General features: G+C 49.8%; 1 protein-coding gene across 1 annotated transcript; it reads left to right on the top strand.

Moving 5' to 3' along the window:
* The first annotated feature begins 245 nt into the window (after positions 1-245).
* On the top strand, positions 246-5,471 carry CCDC177 (coiled-coil domain containing 177). Its single transcript, XM_054201405.1, has one exon. The coding sequence runs from the start codon at positions 277-279 to the stop codon at positions 2,182-2,184; it is 1,908 nt and encodes a 635-aa protein (XP_054057380.1). The 5' UTR covers positions 246-276; the 3' UTR covers positions 2,185-5,471.
* Positions 5,472-18,728: the final 13,257 nt, after the last annotated feature.

Here is an 18,728-nt window from a genome sequence, read left to right as displayed (position 1 = left end):
CCCTCACTGACCGCCCAAACGCGTCTCCCCGCCCCAAAACCACCTCGCCCCAGGCCCCCCCCTCCACCACACACTGACACCCCCCCGCCACCTGCCCCCTCCCTCCGCAAACTGCACTCCCCCAGCCCGGGCACACACACCAGGCGCCCCCACCCCCGCTGCAGACCCTGCCACCTCCCTCTCCCGCCCGCCCTGCCCTTGCGCCTTCCCGGGTAGACAAAAGGGGTCCGCTCCCCCCGCTCACCCGCCGCCGCTCTCTCCCTTGCAGGCCTAGCCATGGTGGAGCCGCCGGCCGAGCCTCCCCCGCAGCCCTGCCCAGCACCCGGGGGGGCGGCGGGGGGGGAGCCGGCCCGTCCCGGCGAGCAGTCGCCTCTGCTGCACCTGGACCTGTACAACTTCGACTGCGCGGCGGCGGAGGGCAGCCGGTACGTGCTGACCAGCCCGCGGTCGCTGGAGGCCTGCGCCCGCTGCGCCGTGCGGCCGGTGGAGCTGCTGCCGCGGGCGCTGGGCGAGCTGCTGCGGGAGGCCCCCGGGCGCTCCATGCGGGTGGCCGCCGGCCTCTACGAGGCCTATGAGCGGGAGCGCCGCCGCAAGCTGCAGCAATGCCGGGAGGAACGGGAGAGGATTATCCGGGAGGAGAAGAGGCGGATCCTGGCGCCCCTCGGCAGCCTGCCGCCCTCGCCCGCCGCCCGCGTCGCCCCCCGGGCTGCCGCCGCTGCTGCCGCCACCACCGGTGCGTCCCGGCCCCATGGCAGGGGGAAGGCCGGGGCGTCGGGGGGTGCCAAGGCCAAGAGCCACTCCCTGGACTCGCTGCAGAAGCGCCGTGAGGGCAGCTGGGGCAAGACCTCCTCGGAGTCGGGGGCCTCATCCTCCTACAGCGGGGAGAGCCTACGGGAGCGCGGTGGCAAAGGGGGCGGCCGGGGCCGGGGGGGAGCTGCCACTGCCAGCTCCCTTTTGGGGCGCAGCTTCAGCCTGGGCGACCTCAGCCACTCGCCGCAGACTGCCCAGAGGGTGGAGAGGATCGTCAGGGAGGTGAAGAGGAAGAAGGGTCTCTCGGAGGTGCCCGAGAGGGACAAGAAGATTGCGGCACTGATGATTGCCAAGCACCAGGAGGCCAACCTCCTGCGGGAGCAGCGGCAGGCAGCCCACCTGCAGTGGGATAGCCAGCGGCGGCTGGCAGAGCAGCGGAAGGAGCAGGAGGAGAAGGAGAAGCAGAGGCAGCTCCTGCAGGGCCAGCGGATGTGGGAGAGCCAGGTGGAGAAGCGACGGGGGAGGCTGAGCCAGGAGCAGGAGGAGGCCACCCTGCTGAAGCAGAGGCAGCGCCTGGTGTGCGAGGAGAGGTGGCGGGAGCAAGCAGAGAAGCAGGAGCGGCTGCGGAGGGAAAAGCTGGAGAGGGCAGTCCAGGAGGACAAGCAGAAGAAGCTCCATCAAGAGCACAACCTGAAGGCGAGGGAGGAGGGCAAGAAGGAGCACCGGGAGCGAGAGGAGCAGCTCCTGCAAGAGAAGCTGTCCACAGCCGCGCAGAAGAGGATGAAGAAGGAGGTGCAGCTGCAGAAGGAGAAGAAACTGCTCAACCAAGCAGAGAAGCTGAAGCACGAGGCCTTGCTCAAGGAACTGGCCAAGCAAGAGGCAGAAGAGAAGGAAATGCTGAAGGCCTCCCTGGAGATGAGTTTGACCAAGGCTCAGGAGAACTATGAGCAGCTAGTGGAGAAGAGGAACCAGGAGCTGAGGGAGAAGGCCAGGCGGGAGGACATGCAGATCCAGAGAGCCAAACTAGCAGCAGAGAAGAAGGAAAGAGAGCAGAAGGAGCACTTGGAGGCCCTGGCTAGAGAGACAGAGAGAAAGCTCCAGCATGCTGCTCAGGTGGCCGAAGAGGTCGTCCAAGAAAAGGCCCGCAAGGTGGTCTTGAGCCGTCTGGAGAAGGAGAAAGTGCAGAAGATGAACAAGCAAAAGGTAGAACAGTACGAGGACTTACGACGCAGAGAGATCCTTCTCTCTATAGAGAGGAAGCTGGAGAGGAGTGAGCAGATCTTCAAGGAGAAGAAGACTGTCTTAGAAAATGCCAGGTCTGTTGCCCGGGCGTCCTTCCACGTCCGGGAAAAGGTACGGGAGGAGACGAACATGCGCACCTTTGACAAGATGGCCTTGGAAGCAGAACTGCATGCCCACCTGAATAAGAAATGAAAGATCTTGTCATGAATGAGTGAGGATACATCACCGGTTGTCCATCATAATGCATCAGAAAGCTCCTCCGCATTAACATTTAACATTTCAAAAACAACAGCAACAACCAACAACCACCCTAATTTCTTATTTTGGGGGAACAGGGTACCGCACAAAAACGTGGCAGCTATTTCACATACTTTTTAAAATACGTTTTTGTTCTGGTTGTGTTTTAAGGACTGACTTCAGCCATCTTTTCAGAGGGGAAGCGAGCTTTTGTGTCCTCCACCCCACAAGCACACACATTTTCTCAAATAGGGCTGCAGAAGAAGTCTGCTTGGGGCCTGTGAGGTACCTATTGATTGTCCACAACCGGAGCTGACTACAGCTGCTCTCTTTTCAGTTGGAAATGCGGACAACAGAGACTAATGACTACTAGAGCCTACTGACTAAGAACCAAAACCACCCCGGCTGAGTCTGGCTTGAGTGACAGGCAGCTTGGTTTAAGTTATGGGACTGCATTTTCAAAGCCGCTGCACTTCCATACCAAAGGTGAGGAGGGCTGGAGTTACAGAATGCCGTACGCCCTGGGTGCTCCTCGCCTGCTGCTGGTACTGAGCAAGAGACAGCACAGATCAAGGCTTTGTAACATCATGTAAGTAGACATTATGATCAGAGCTGGGCAGGAGCTGTTAGAAGTGCTCACAAACACAATTTCACATTTGCTGTTTGCAACTGTTGCCCCTTCCGGGTATCCTCACCTCTCCTTCTCCTTTCAAAGTTTCTCTTACAAACATCTGTACAATTTCTTCTTTTCTTTTGGAGGAGGAGAGGAGTTTGTGGGCAGTCCACAAACTGATGGGCACCCATACAACCCACTTGTTTGTTAAAATGTAAAAATGAATGGAATGAACCTGCGGAATCTGGCCTTTATGGCAAACACGTGGATCATTTGTAAATGGAAATCTGCAAACAGATTGCATAGAGAAATTGCCACCTTTGGGAAGTGTCAAAACTCAAGGAGACCCTCAGCAACCTTGTCCAACTTGGCCTGCCTTGAGCAGGAAGTTGGACCAGGTGTCCTCCAGAGATCCCTTCCGACCTAACGGTTCTATGAGCTGCATACGATGAGATGTTCACCCAGCTCTTATCATCGTCTACTGGGTAGGGCAGCGTTTATCTGTCCACTGGTGCTAACAGTTGTATTCTTACATAGGGCACAAGAAAGAGTAGATGCACAAAATAAGGTACATTACAGATCCTCTTAGATGAGGATCACGGCTTTTTTATAACTCTAACTCAATACCATTTAGAGGTAACTGAGTCCTTCTGCCATTACTGCACTGGAAATGTGAAAAGCCTACCTATGCCCTGTGCACAGCATTCAAGTAAGGCAGTGTTCTGCTCCAGGTTTCCATGTTTGCTCTCCACTGGGTTGCAGATACAAGCACACGTGCAAACCAGGCACTTTCTGCTGTTTTTTTCTGGCTCTGGGCAGCGCCAGCTCTCTGTTCCACCGCCCATGACGCCATGCTGGGTTGCTGTGGTGATGGTATCAGACCTGGAACATGTGGGAGAAGCAGCAAGAACAGCCAGGATCTTGTTTCCGTGTGGATGTCTCTGGCAAACAATACAGTAGAAGAGAAAACCAGAAGATGGCTGACGTGTGGCACAGACATGCAGTCCTGCATGCATAGATTGCTTAACAGAATTTCCCAGGAGGTGACAGCAGGTCAAAAACCTCTTAGAAGGCTTTAAGAAAGGTGTTAAATGAACAGCAACAACAACAGTAGACCAAGTGCACCCTGATGCCCTGCAAGGCTGGAGACCTTATACAAACAATGTTGAAAACGAAGCAAGTAGGGATTTTCTTTGATTTTGATGGAACTTGCTCCTCTTTGAATCACGGTACAATTGGTGCTGTTGAGGGCAGGCAGCGTGGAAGTCGGAATTAGGGCACCTGAGCTATGTTTGCTCTGTCAGTCACTGGCTGGCTGTGTAACGCCAGGCAAGTCCTCAGGGGCTGGGCTTGCTCCTATTGATATAAACGGAAGCAGAGTCGGGCTCTTGGGATTGCTGGCACTCGCAGGAAATAGCGACACTGGGCTTGGCAGAATGCTTCAGAGACTTTGGACAAGTGATGCTAACAAAGCACAAAGTACTATTTTATTATTTATTTATTTATTTGAGTGGTTATTAAAGTAAAACATATCCATTGGTGAAAAGCACTAATTAAGACCAAAATCTAAAAATACCAGTAGCTGCGGGAAAGATAGCTGCGTTACTGTTTCCAGCTAGGAGTCTCTCTGTCCCCCTCACCGTCGTCCTCAAAACAGCAATGGTTTTGAACAGTGAGACCAATCCTGCTGTAACACCGGACAAGGTCCTTGATAAAAAACAGTCTTCTTCATGTGTCGTTTGTACAGCAGTGGTCCATGTGTGCCCTTGTAGCTGCAAAAACCTAGAAAAGAGATGCTTGGTGGCTCAAATCCAGCCTGTACAAAACCTCCCATGCTCCCTGGCAGCACTAGAGTTGGGATAAAACCTGCGGTGACTCCAGCATAGCCAACATTTCATCCTTTTCGTAGCCTTCAGGGCTGCAGAGAAAGCCTGCCAGCATGGATGTGAGGGCTGTTGCTCCCTACGTCATCGCGCTGTGGTTGAAGTTGACTGCTTGATCCATTTAGGAGAGGGTGAATGGGTAGAGCTGGGAAACAGTGGACAGAAGGCAAAATGCGGTGGGTGAATGAGCAGATGCAATCTCTAACTGGAACAGTAGTTTTTCCCTAAAGTCTACCGCAATCTACCTGAAGGCTTTGTCCAAACCTCCCTCTGATGGGGCATTTCCAACGTAGACTGAGAACGTTTTACAGGCCAGAAGACATGTCTTGGCGACCGACTATAATTACACCCAGGGTCCATCTTGTGCTGCTGACTGTGTTTGACACCTTGGGGCTACTGCTGAACTAATCAAAACACACCTAAATGGTGGTAATTGGATTGGCAAACTACTGTTCCTGTACTGCGCGGTGTGCAGCTCAAGTTTTGAATGTGCAACCTAAGAAAAAAAAATATTTTTTTTTTCAAAAGACATGAATCTGTGGATGTATATTTTTTATTTCTATGGTGGTTCCAGTCCAAAGTCTGTGAAAGTCAATGGAGTTTATAAGTTGTTTAAAATTGCAGCGTGGAAAGTTAAGTCAGCAAGTTGGGTGGAGGCATGAGAGGTATTTCTTGGGTCTGTTTATGCTTCTGTTTATTTGAGAAAGAGTTTTACTGCTGGATTTCCATGGGAATAGAAATTAAACCCTGGGACACAAGTAAAAAGTATGGGCCTTTTAGATGAGGCTTATTTGGTATTTTTGATATTGAGTTGCGGGCCAGGGAGTACTAAAAATCAAAGCAAGCAACATGTTACCTCACAGCTCGGAAGTAGAACAAGGCTTATTTAGAGCAGAGGAGCAGCTGATGACATTTGGTTAAAGCCTGCAGAAAGATAACTTAGATTGGTCCTCTCCTGGGATTAGAAAACACGTTTTAGGCTATTGCTGTATTATAATCACAAGGTTATATAATAAAGACTTTGCTTCTAGGCCATTTGCATGCATGGCGCAGAATGACCACTAGACCTTGAAATACCTGCACTTTAAAAGCAACAGCAACAAAAGGACAATTACCAGAAAGCTGCTTTGAGCGATAACGCATCTTAGATGCAGCTAACATCAAATTCCCAGGTTTCAATTCCTAAACACTTGGGAGTCTAGCTCCGGGTTCCACGTTGTATCCCATAGCTCTTAAAGGGCAACCCAAAATCTGGATCCAGTGCCACTAAGCATTCAAATCTAAAGCCGAGCACTGACATGTGGACACACCTCTAACCCCACTGAAAACCACTGCAGTGCTTACTGCTGCCCATTGACTAGGACTACTGCTAGAAATTGACCTGCTAGGAACAAGACTGAGTATTTACAGGGTTTCTGAAGTTGAGATATTGAAACATTAGGGAGGAAGACTCCAATATAATTCAAATGTACTAAAGAGAATTACAAGACCAAGTCCTGGGATTCATTTTCAGGCAAAACTCCCATCATCATATACTCACGTTTTGCATAGTGAGACAACATGATGAAGCACACAGCATACGAAAAGAAGAGTCTGTCGCACTGTTGGTTATGGCAGAATAAGACAAGTAATTTCAGAGGCCCCAGAACTCTGCACCCCGGTTTCCTTGGACGGGTGCCCCATGATTCTCACTTCAGTGAAACCAATGCTAAGGAAGAGTTCATCTGGTATTAGACATCAGAGAACTCACACATGGGGGAGGAGCATTGAGTAAAGAGCAGTTTCTTTTGCCTGAGCTCTGGATGAATCTTTCACCCATTTTGAGAGTTCACAGTCTATGTTGTTTATGTGGATTGCCTAGTTTTTTACAGCATCTGGGCTAAAGCTGGAGCCCTTCAGTGCCAGCGAGAGCGCCAACAGCCTCTTCTGCATGCTGCCTCCTCACACACAATTCATCATTAAAACACGATCTCTCTGTCAAGGTTGAATTTGGCAGATACGTTCAAAAGCTATTAGGAGGAGCAGCTGCACCACCACTAGTTAATATTTTACAAGGTATTTTTTAACCCAGCTTATCATAAATCCTTTTGCTGCATAGATAAGAGATGTGAGGATCAGATTTCTCGCCTTGGTTACCTACTGTGTTTCTCTTACGATGCTTATGGTGTTCTAGTTCATTCTGTGCTAAAATTTCTCCTGATGCCAGGGGAATTCTGTTCACCAAACCAATGCTGAATGTGCAGTGCACACAGGTTTGAGAGGGGACTTATTTTGGTGTGCGTGTCTTTAAGCCAAACCTGGACAAGGAGATGTGGGAAACACAGAATTTGCAATACAAAGTCCATCAACTAGTAGTCTTCCAAAAGTTCTGCTAAGAACAGCCCCAGAGCCACCTCTGATAGCTGTCATCAGGGAATTGATTGCTTCAGGAAAATGACATTTTCTGCTCTCTTACTGACCTCAGAGAGAGCCAGGCTGATCGCATCGTACCTGCGGATGGCTTCTCATCACCACCAGTTGCTACGTCAAAACAAGAGATTTGCTTTCAGCTGTAGGTGTTCTTCCTCTGGTGGTGAAGACAAAAACGTAATAGTTAGAATGCCAGTTTACAAGTCTTTTTTTTTTTTTTTAATTTTTTTTTAGTTTGTTTTTCTTCTTAAAGCAGATGCAGGGAGGTATAAGGACAAAACACAAAACTAGTTAGATGCAACACACTATGGGTGATGACCGTGGCTCTCTTCGCACACAGTCCTGCTTTGCAGACCTGAGACTGTGCTCCTGCCCAGTAGAACAACCACCACGTCCAGGAGAGCGGAGCTGCTCTGGGAGGGATCTGCCTGAGCTCGGATCACACAGGCTCCCTTCAAAGCATGCAAGTTTAAGCTCGTTCAATGCTTTGCTGAGTCGAGGTCCTAGGGAATTAAGTTTGTTGGAATTGGACTTAGCTGTCATAGTTGTAAAAGAAGGCTGCCATAGACAAAGGAAAGGAAAACACTGGCTTAGCCCAGTCTCTCTGGAAATGAGCCCCATGACATTGACTTTGCAGCACAGTACAGGCATGTTCTAACGTGAGCTGGTGGAGCCCCAATACAACTCCTTGTGGGAGTGCAGCCCCACAAGCCCTCGGCAAGCAAGTAGCACCCACTGTAAAGAGGCAGTACTGAGACACGGTAAGAAAATCATAATGCGTCTGCTAGTTAGGAGGCAGCTCTGCCCTTCTTTTTGGTAAGATGTCACTTGATGGTGTTTTGAAGGGATAACACTGGGAAGAGGAAAAAAATGCAACACTCTTCTGTACAAGGTACCTGGAAACACATTCTCCGTTTATGTAGAGCAGCCAGCGTTCTGGGGGAGGCCAGCGTTCAGAGTCTTCATAATGCCTCTTATGCCTCACATCCCACATGCCTCTTAATGCTAGGGCATATAAAGTTCAGTTCTAGGTCTGACTTCGTTGTCCTTAGCCTATTCTTTGAGCATGGCTCCTCACTGTGAAACACAAGCTTGTTATCGTAAGATTCTAGTCTAAAAGGACCCAAATAATTCTCTGGCAAGTTTGTGCTCATCTCCTACATCCCAGCCATTTAGCAAGAAATCCCCCGCATTATAAAATCACTCTGGCAGTAAGAAATACCCTGTATTACAAAACCAAACTGCCGGTGCTATTTTGTTCTTACATGCTTTACACATCTCCCCACATCCAATCTCAGGACCCGGCTGTGAGGTAAACTAATCGCCCCCAGCCTAAGTACAGGAAAACTGAAGCAGAAAGAACTGATGTGACATGCCCCAGGCCATGCTGGCACTCCGTGCTCTAGCTGGAGTGCTCATGCTCACTCACATCCTCTCCGTTCCCCAAGCAACCCTCTAACTGCTCCTGGATGCAAGGGAAGGATGTCCCTGTGTCCCCCTGCTGTGGCAGCTCCTCTGGTTCCTGCTCTCCAGCTGGTGCTTCATGGAGGATGAAGGTTTTAAGGTGCTAGCCTCCACTTCTGGCCATCGCCCCCAAACCTTGCAGCACTTGAAAGGCCTGTAAAATTTCTCTTTAGGCTTTCAGACGGGGGACCTAAAGGTGAATGGCACGGATAAGGCTGGGCTGGGAGCTCCAGACAAAAGCAAGGCAGGAGGAAGGTGCATTAGCAGAAATGGGCAGGAGCTACAGGTTAAACATTGTAAAGGTTAGATGAAAGAGCAGGCAGGAACTGAGGACCCTTATACCATCCTGGCTGTCTAGAATCACTTATATGTGTATGTATGACAGAATACAATAACACTTTCTTTCAGCACATTAAAGTTACAGGGCCCGGTTCATCCCATTAGTTACCTCCCTAGAGCCAGCAGAGTTACTTCAGGAATGAATACAGCCTAGATATATTAACCTTTTTATTACTTATGTAAATCACAATGCCTTGGGATAGGTTATGCTTCCAAGAGCCTGGTGGAAATTTCCCCCTGCCTGCGCTGCACCTGGGCAATGGGATGGGAGGGTCACATATCAGTTGGTATTTTTAGGCATAGCGATGAGTTTGTCAATACCCTGTGCTGCACGCCGTGTTCCTGGGTGTTTGTAAAGCAATGTCTGCTTAAAGAGCACAGCACAGCCAAAGGGAAGAGCAGCTGGCACAGAGGCACCTTGTCAGACAGCAAGCTAAACAGTGGGGAGTAAGAGATTCGGCTCCGTGTCTGTCGGATGCTATTGGCAATGTTTTGGTTTGTAAGAGGGTGAGGGGATAATTTCTTCTCATTTTTAATCACCTCCAAAGTAAGCTGTGCTATCTTTGACAATTATTTAATGATTTATAAAAGATGGGAAAATAAATGAGGAAGGGAGCTCAAAACACAGATGTGTAGGTAAAGCAGAAAGACATTTTCCTTTCCCGCCTGAAAAAACCCCTGGGCATTATACTAGAAGTCGAGAGTTTTGTCAAGTGCCAAGTGGCATGCATTTTGTTAGACCCTAGGAGGGGGCCCACTCTGTTCACAAGCTTTGCTACCTGTGCACCCGTCTCCAGTCCACACTGAACGAGACAGGCTTCATGTTATCTACCAGTAACAGCTATTTCCTCAGACTTGACGGGAAAATTGAGATCAAAGAAACACAAGGTGAGATCCACGAACAGCAAGGCAGTATTTCACCATAGAGGGACCACTACCCAGCCACGCTGGGTGGACTCAGCCTATGTCTGACATGAAGCCCCACGGAGGAGTGACACTTTGCTCTTGTTGGAGGACTTCTGTAGCCCTCACCCAGACACTGACTAAGAGCATCTGCACCATTTTCTGCCCCCACCAGACTCAAGTTGTCCTTATTTCCTAGCCAGTTTAGGGCCGAGGCTCCTACTCCCACTGCCTACACCCACAGTTTGGTACCTGGGGAGCCGGCCACAGGGTGCAGCCAAGTCTCCACTTGGCTGTGGAAGCCTGTAGAGGCTTCAAGCCGACTAATTCACCCTGCTATTCCTTAAACTGAGGCATGCCTGCGCACGAGCAACAACAGGAACTGTCTGAGTCCGAGCTTTGGGCCTTTGGGTGGTGTAGATTGAAAAACCTACAGAGGAATTAGGATGTTGTTGTGGAGCAAAGGGATGCTACTGTTTGATTTGTAAATAGCAGCACCACTGCGGACTTGCTTCCCTTGCATTGCTTTCCCAGACAGCGTAACACGAATGGGGCGAGCACTAGCAGCCCAGAAGAAGCGATTAGGTGTTTGCCCTCCTGCTTAGACCAGTCCTTGGCATGGGCAGTGGTGCCCCTTCTCGTGTGAGAGGGAAGCTTCCCTTTCTGGCACCCTGTCTAAGATATGTCCACCCTATTACCACTGCCATGACTGCCGGTGAGGTGTGGGTAGAACCAAGCCAGTGTTAAACAGACGAGCTTGGTCACCGCTAGGAGTTTAACTGCAGCGGTGCAGAGCCCAGGCTGGGCTAACTGGTCCAGTATTCTCCTGATGGGCTTTTCAGCCTATTCTGAGCCCTACCAGTAAATTCATAGTTAGCTTATATAGGCCTGCATGACATGTCGTGACAGGAATTTTAGAGGTATCTTAGCAGTTCTGAGTCATGACATTGCTTTTTCTGCTGGTAGTTTCACCTACTGCTGCGCAGGAGGAAATAAAGCCAGGGAGGGTTGTTTCAGAAAACCAGAGCTGACCTGCCTGCTCTCAGAAAATGCAGGTGGGCAGGCTGAGGGATCCTTCAGGGCTTTATGCAACACTAGTTAAGCACCTGACATCTCAGGTTTGCTGTGGATACACTCCATATCACTTCGCACGGTAGCTGTCACCCCAACTCGCATCTCTCAGGTTCTGCGAGCCCTAATACTTTCCAGGCAGAAGGTGTTGTGTCTTGTAACAGAAGTTTTCTGTGATTCCTACAATATTTCAAAGAACCTGCACCTACCTCTTTGCACAGTCAGGTATTTCAATGCATTTTATTTATGGTTCCGTCAAAAAAATTGTGGCAGTAGAGATTCCTGAAGGCAGTGATGTTCACACCCAGAACTACTGTTCTCTCTAAGTGTCTGGGATCAGACTATGCCGTGCTGCTCTACAGATATCTTGTGACTCCTGCGGTCTCTGGGATCCTGCACATCCCTCCCTGCAAAGGCACTGTACTATAATGCAGGTGCCACAGATGCCATGTGATTCAGTCACAGCCTGCGAGTCCCCAAATGCACAGAAAATTTACTGTAATGCAGCTACCGGGGGGATTTCTGCAGTCTCCTGAAATCTACCGGGGCTCTTTCCGTCCATCCTGATGCCAGCACCGTTTAAACTCACATGCACTATGGGATGCGCTGACCTAGCAATACTGTCTGAATCCTCTCCATGACAACACACTGCAATGTCCTCAGGTACAGGGAGGCATCCTGCAAGCAGGCAAGGCTGGCCAGGGAGTCAATATATCAGATGTATAGAGTATAATGTTAGCATAAGTCTTTTCTATGGGGAAGGTGGAGGTACAAAGGCAAAGGGACAAAATGTCTCCCCAGAGGAAAGGAAAGAATTGCTGAACGTGACAGAGAAGAAAGAAATGGCAAAGTGGGAGCTTTAAATAACCTTCAAATCATAGGAGATGCAGCGTATAGGTCTCATGCAAGAGAAATGTGCGTGGCCAAACAGCTTCTTTCACACAGCATTTTGGATGCCCTCAGGGAATGAAGAATGGTGGAAGGTACTTAGGACCACAGGTAAGAAAGGCGAGGTGGGGGTGGCTGGAAAGCTGGGTGAGTGAAGAAACACAGAAAAGCTGTTCTAGACATCCTCAATGATGATGGCTTTCACAGCACTGCAGCAAAGAAACGTGTCCTGAATGCGTGGTGGAAGTAAGAAGGGAAAAGGGAAACATGCTCCACAGAGCTGCCTGGGATAGGCGCATAAATGAGTGGACAATATAATAAAAAAAGGACTGGGACCCTACATGAGAGTCATGATGAATTTTACATTTTTTAAGGTCTCCTTCCTGTTGAAGGCTCCTCCATTACAGTAGCAGAGAAGTGTCTTCTGGAGCACCCCAGCCCGGTGGATTTCTCTACCCCGACATTAGAGCAGGAGGGATCCCGAGCTATCCCACCGCCTTCTGGGCTCTGGGGATCAGCCAAGGGTGCCCCTGTGAAGCAGAGGGTGATACAGACCATTTCTATTAGTGTTTGAATGTAGCGGGCACTAAAAGGGTTTTACTGTGTGTCAGTGCTGGGATCAGGAGGATGAGCCGCAGGAGAGGTATCCAGCTCAAGAGCACAGGATGAGGAAGCACATTTCTGCTGAAGCTTGTTTTAAATTCTGCTTTTCCACAGTATCACAGAATGGTCAGGGTTGGAAGGGACCTCTGGAGATCATCTAGTCCAACCCCCCTGCCAGAACAGGGTCACCTAGAGCAGGTTGCACAGGGACACGTCCAGGCAGGTTTTGAATGTCTCCAGAGACGGAGACATTTCTTTCTCTCTCTCTCTTCTCCCCCCCCCGCCCTTAAAGACCAAATTAAATGTCAAACTGCCAGAGGCTGGTAGAGACCCATGACCTGCCCATATCCCAATTCTTGTTAGGGAAGCGGAGAGGTGGCTGGCAGTTTTGTACAAAGGCCAGAGCCATGTGCGGCTTTATTTATAAGCAACCATTTCAATTCGGTCACCAGGCGGCAGGGCTGGGTTCATGCCTGGTAAGGTCAATTGCCCAAAGGCAAGCACATGATGACAACTAGCACATTCCTGTGTCCTAACAGAGGTGACACCACAGGCAATGGAAACAACCTGGGGCTGGGGTTGTTTCCAAGGAGGGCAGGGACCTTCAGAAAGGGAAAAGCCAGATTTAAGGGAATCATAATCCTCACCTATGCAGTGACAACATGGGAAGAGAGGATTGCTCAAAAAATAGGTCCTCCCTCAAGAAAGATAGTGTCTTATCACTGTCAGGCTGGATGTGGGCTCGTGTCCCCATCTCCTTCTCTGGCAGGGGCAAGAAGCAGAAAGGGGGGACAGACAGCTGGCTGGGAGGATGAAGCCTCCCAGGTCAGAGCTTGTCAGTCAAAGCTCCTACACTGGTTTCACTTGCAGGCAGGACCCAAAGTATCACCAGGGGCTTCAAGCCTCAATGACTTGTACAGCCCTGAGGCCTGGCCATGCATCCACACTCTGACGCATTTGTTGCACTTGCTGGGATGTTAAGGTGGGCTTGTGGGGCTTTCCAGCATGCCAGCCAGATGCTTCACAGCCATATCCCAGCCACAACTTTGAAGCAGCAGAAATGGCTATTCGTCCCCAGCTCGAGTCAGCAGGATTAATTGGTTATTCGGGAGTCCCTTCCCCCATTGACAGAGTGGAGGAAAAATAGTTGTAAACCTTCTTTTTATACATGCCAGTTAGCAGACAGGATGCATACGCCAAGGGACTCCCTGATTTCTGACATGCCTAAGCCCTCAGACGACTGTGGGTTTTTGCACCATATGGCTCTATCACTTGATAAAACAGTGCCCTAGATACGCTGGTTGTTTTCCAGTCTGCCACCAAATTAACTTAAGAGGATGGGCATATACAGCCACAGTTTCTGCGCTGTTGCCACCGTTTCTGAGGTCTCCAGACCTATCGCAAGCTGCTGTATTTTTGCGGCCCATCCTGTGTGTGTTCCCCCCCCCAGCCCCGGGACCAGCTACCAAAGGGATTAAACATGGCGTGTTATCTACTGCAGTAGCTTAATCACTAAGCAAAGCGCTCATCCCCTGACCACAAGGTCAAGGAATTATCTTCCTGACAGATAGCACAGCCAGGGCTTGGAATGAAATGAGGGGCTGGACTGTCATTGCAAGCCCGCAGGCCACGGCTTTATTGCTGTTTCTGGCAGATTAATACCACTAAAGTGCTATGAAAGGGCAGAGTGACTTTTCCCACCTGCCCTGAGATGCCTCTTGGTGGCAGGGGAAGACAAACACAGGAAAAATGGTATTCAGCTTTATGCACACATGTCCCCCTGCCATAAACACCCCCGATGCCAAACCTGTCCCTCTGAGAGCAAAAGGTTTTGATGGTTGGATATATTTGGCACTGTCTACTAAAGAGAGAACATTACGCAGGAAGAGCTTTTAATAGACTGTGAAGACTAAGCGAGCGCTACGACTGGGCCAGAAAAGAAGTGACCTCAAGGGAAACACATATATCTAGAAATACAGTTTCAGAAGGCATAGGTCCTATACATTAGTTTCAGCGGAAGGTGGGAAATGCTGTTCCCATGTAAGCGAGCCCGTCGGGGCAGCCTGCCAGCCCCACAGCTCTGCTCGCACAGGGGCAGCCCCATTGGGCTGTGAGAGGGCAACGGAAGGCGTTAGTGAAGAAAACTCTTCATCTAAGATCTAAATATAAAGAATCCAGATCTCCTGCCACCAGAAGAGAAAGAGAAGAACTCCTGACACAGAAAGCTACGAAACCAGGTTCTTACTAGGGACTAACACAGGGCATCAGCCCCCGCATCTTTGCTGTGAGCACCTCAGGACCTTCTGTGCACATCCAGGCAGGATGACCCATGGTCTCCTCTGCCTGGTGGCTGCCCGAGATCAGCCCCATTTCATAGGTGGGGAAGGCATAAACTTAGATTACAGAAAAACTCAGAGAAGATGAGGCTCTCTACCCAAAGCTGGGTGATAGAGATAGCTTCCAGCTCCCCAGGTGACTCCTTCGAGGTCATGTGTATGACAGTAACTGCAGAGGAGGAACCCCTGTCTCTCCGCTTCAGATGAGCCAGGCCCCTAAGGCTCTTGGTTGAAATCACACATTTGCTAGATCTTCCTTGTTGCACCTTTCAAATGCAGCTAAGCAATCAAAGGGCATTTTCCCACCTCACTCAGTACGTCTCACCGTTTGCAGTCCAGCTGCTCCCTAAAGACCATGGTTATTATAATTTGTGAAATACCCACACCCTGCCAAGTCCGTGTGCCTCACCTGTGAACAGCAAGGGCTACGCTGCGGCCAGGGGCACTGCTCTCCTCCGTCTTCCCACCAAGAGGTGCTTCCCGCAGCGCTGGCGTGGGACGCCAGAGAAGCAGCTCCCACCTCAAGGTACAAGCTTAGCCCAGAGCCTGCTTGGCAAATTCCACTCTTGTTCAGCTATAAATCAAAATAAAAATGTTTTTATTACTTTCAGCTCTGAAACATGAAGGGTCAGATCATCTTTGAGATCTCTATGTCTCTATTAAGCTTGGTGGACAGAGGTGACAACTGCAGAAAGGCAGAGCAACTGCTGACACTTCGTTTTCTTAGGAAAGCAAGCTAGATGGGCAGGCTGGTAAGCTGAACCTTTTTGAGCTGAATGTGTTGCATCCAAAGAGAGCGTGTCCCCCACAGAGGTGCTCACTGAGATTACGTGCATGCTGTACATCCTCCTGGGGCAGGGCACAGACGTCGGTGCCCTCTCCACACACCCACCTCCAACCGCACAGCAGAGACACAGATTTTCAAACAAACTACAGGCAGGACTGGCAGGCCGAATAGGTAACTTGCCTGCCCTACAAGGGGCCTGGATGAGCTGGCTGCAAATAAAGGTCATTTTTCCCATCTCTTGTCACAGAAGATGATGACAAAACACCATGGTGCTCCATGTGGAAAATGGAGTGCTAATAAACCTTCGGATTTTCCACTCCGCTGCTGCTCCTCGGCTCCCCTCCCTTTCCCACCTGCATTTCTCTACAGCTTTGGGGAAATCTGACATTATGTATATTTCTATATTGTCTTTAATTAGGACAAGAGAACCCTCTCTGCACTAAGTGACTCTCAAGAGCAGAGAGAGGGGAACTTGCATTTGACAGCTGTCTGCCTTGCAGCCTGCCAGGGGCCCTGTCACCTCCGCATCCCTCCCACAGCCACTGTCCCTGTAGTCCCCAGGATCTGCAGCCACCTCAACCCAAGCCTCAAAGTCACTTTGGCCATAGCAGAAAGCTGAACAACCCCTTCACAAAACCACAGCTCAACTCCAGAGCACAGATGTGCAAGGGACCCTCTTAATCACATAGAAATCAAACACTGCTCTACCTGTCCTTCATGTGCTTCTCTCCACAGGGGTGCTGCTGCAGGCTGCAGCTGGGTACAAACCCCAGAACTTGTTCTGGCCAAGTTACAAGCTGCTCCAGAGGAAGGGCAATGGTTATGCAAGTTCACCAGGGCAGCTGGGGGATGGTGTAAGTTGCCTTCTCCTCCCACAAAGCTCCAGCCTGGCACCTCTGCTTGGACTAGTTTTCTCATTTCTTTGAGCTTCACCTCTTCCCTACAAGTAGACTTTACTCATGACTTCACTACACCTCCACCATGCTGGATTGATGGCTGACAGCATCAAGAACAGGATCACCTCTTCCAGCGGATTCACTGGCCCCCGGCCTCCAAAGGCTACAGGAACTAGCCTGGCTAACAATACACCTGCCTGGAAAAAATGGTCCATATACGTTTAGATACAGACAGCCCCTGGCAAATGTATGTAATTAAATACTATCCTTCCAGCAGTGAGTGTAAGTAGCCTGGGCCAGTCACTAGTAGGGAAAAGAAGGAAAGCAGTGGTGCCAGCTCCATGAAAAACGGTGTGGCCTCAAGATCCTTCCTGCTGTGTGAGACGGTCTCCCTCACCAAGCACCTCCGTTCCTCTCCTTCCCCTTGCTCTGGTGCTGCCAGCTGGGTTTGCCAGGTTTCCCTTGGGGACCCCTCTGCCTTCCAGCCCTCTGTGCACAGCCAAGCCATGGAGCCCTGCCAGCCCACACGCTCCCCAGCCAGTTGCTGCTCCCAAACACCTCCTGAAGAGTCCATGCTGGGGCATGTTTAGGTGTGTGTCGGTCCAGGCAGAGTTAATGCAGGTGAGGAAATCCCCAGTAAGTGCCAGAGACAACGTGATGCAGATCCCCTTCCCAAGATTTTCTCGTCATAGGTTAGAATAACACTAAAATTCACCCAGTGATAAGTAGGTGAAGTGTACTTGTCTGTGGCAGACTGCTGGAGAAGAGATTAGAGGCCGGAGTGGTCTTTCCTAACCTTAAGCTTTTCAATAAATCTCTGAAGATTAAGGAGAGAGGAGATTCCATAAAATAAAATCTGATTGCCTTTAGTGCAGCTGTCCATCCAAAGATGAGTACCCACATCCCGCTTCTGTATAATTCACATTTCTCTGCACACAGGCTCCGGAAAGTGAGCTGAAGTCATGGCCTTGCTACTGTAATTAGCATCCATAGTGTGGCAGGCTGTGGTATCAGGGCTGTAGGGATGGCAAATACTGACCCCATTTCTTCTTAGAAAGGAGGCAGGGTTCATTTCATGTTACCTTGGGAACTCACACCCTACCATGGGAAACATCACCTGGACAGGCAGAGAAAAAGCAGAATATAGTCCTGTCTGTCCTACTGTCTCCTGACCTTACACAGCACGTCCTCCTTCCTCCATAATTTATGTCTCCTGCTGCAGAAGCAGCCACAGCTTCTACTTCTTTGGCTATCCTGTTACAGCAATAGTAAGTGCAAGCCAGATATTCTGCAAAACACTCCAAATGTGTTCACAGCATCTTAAGTCAGGAAATCTTTCTTTCTAACACCACCCCTTCCTTGCTGCACTGCAGCTACAGGCACTCAGTGGCTCCCTCCCTCAAGCCCCCTGTCTGGGGGACACACACCACCTTCTCCAAGGGGAAACGGTTACTTGTTTTCTTTTCCATGACATTGAGAGATACTTAAAACATCCCAAATGCATGTAAGAGGGATGCATTTCCAGGGCTCTTAGGATGTAGTGGCATTTGGTTAAATCATGCGGGTAGGAAAGTGTTGAGGAAATTTCTGGCATGCCAGCTGTCTGACCTGACTTATTTACATGATGCTAGCACTAGGAAATGTACCAGTTTTATAACCCTCGTGATTTGAGACTATTTATCCAGAGAAAAGGACACATCAGACTCCCCCACACACTAACCTCAAAACCTGCCTTAGCCCCAAGCCTCTTGCCCCAACCCCTGCCCTGGGACAGAAGACTTCTTACCCCTTCACGGGGTTGGGGAGCTGCCGCCACCGACCCCCATCCAGGGGAGCTGGAAAGATGCTCGGCTTCATGTCTTGAGCGGGCCACTGGAAAACTTGGCAAAATCAAGACCACTGTTGACCTGGCTGCTGCGGGGTGGAGAAGCAGAAATGTCCCTACACGATTAACCGGCTGTTGCCCTTGCCAGGGCTGTTTGTCCACATGCTGTTTTCTCCATGGGTCTGGCAGTGGCAGCTACGGTCCAGACACAGCCTCCAGGGTGACCTTCAGTTATAAAGCACACCATACTTCACCTGAAGGTAAAAGTTTCCAGTCTGTTCTCTGCCCACGGGGAAAGAAAATCAGAGGAAAAATCAAAATTATTTTCCGGCCAATTCCTTTCAGGCAAAACAAAAAATATTTGAAAAAAAACTTGTTATGAAGTGTTTCTTTTGATAGTTAACATATATTTGAGATATACATTTAAAACACATCATCCTTCTATATATGAGTATCCGTGTGTATATATACATGTGCACACA

The sequence above is a fragment of the Rissa tridactyla genome, chromosome 4 (genome assembly GCF_028500815.1).
Source record: "Rissa tridactyla isolate bRisTri1 chromosome 4, bRisTri1.patW.cur.20221130, whole genome shotgun sequence".
Taxonomy (NCBI): Eukaryota; Metazoa; Chordata; class Aves; order Charadriiformes; family Laridae; genus Rissa; species Rissa tridactyla.
This window is presented reverse-complemented; position numbering and strand designations above follow the sequence as displayed.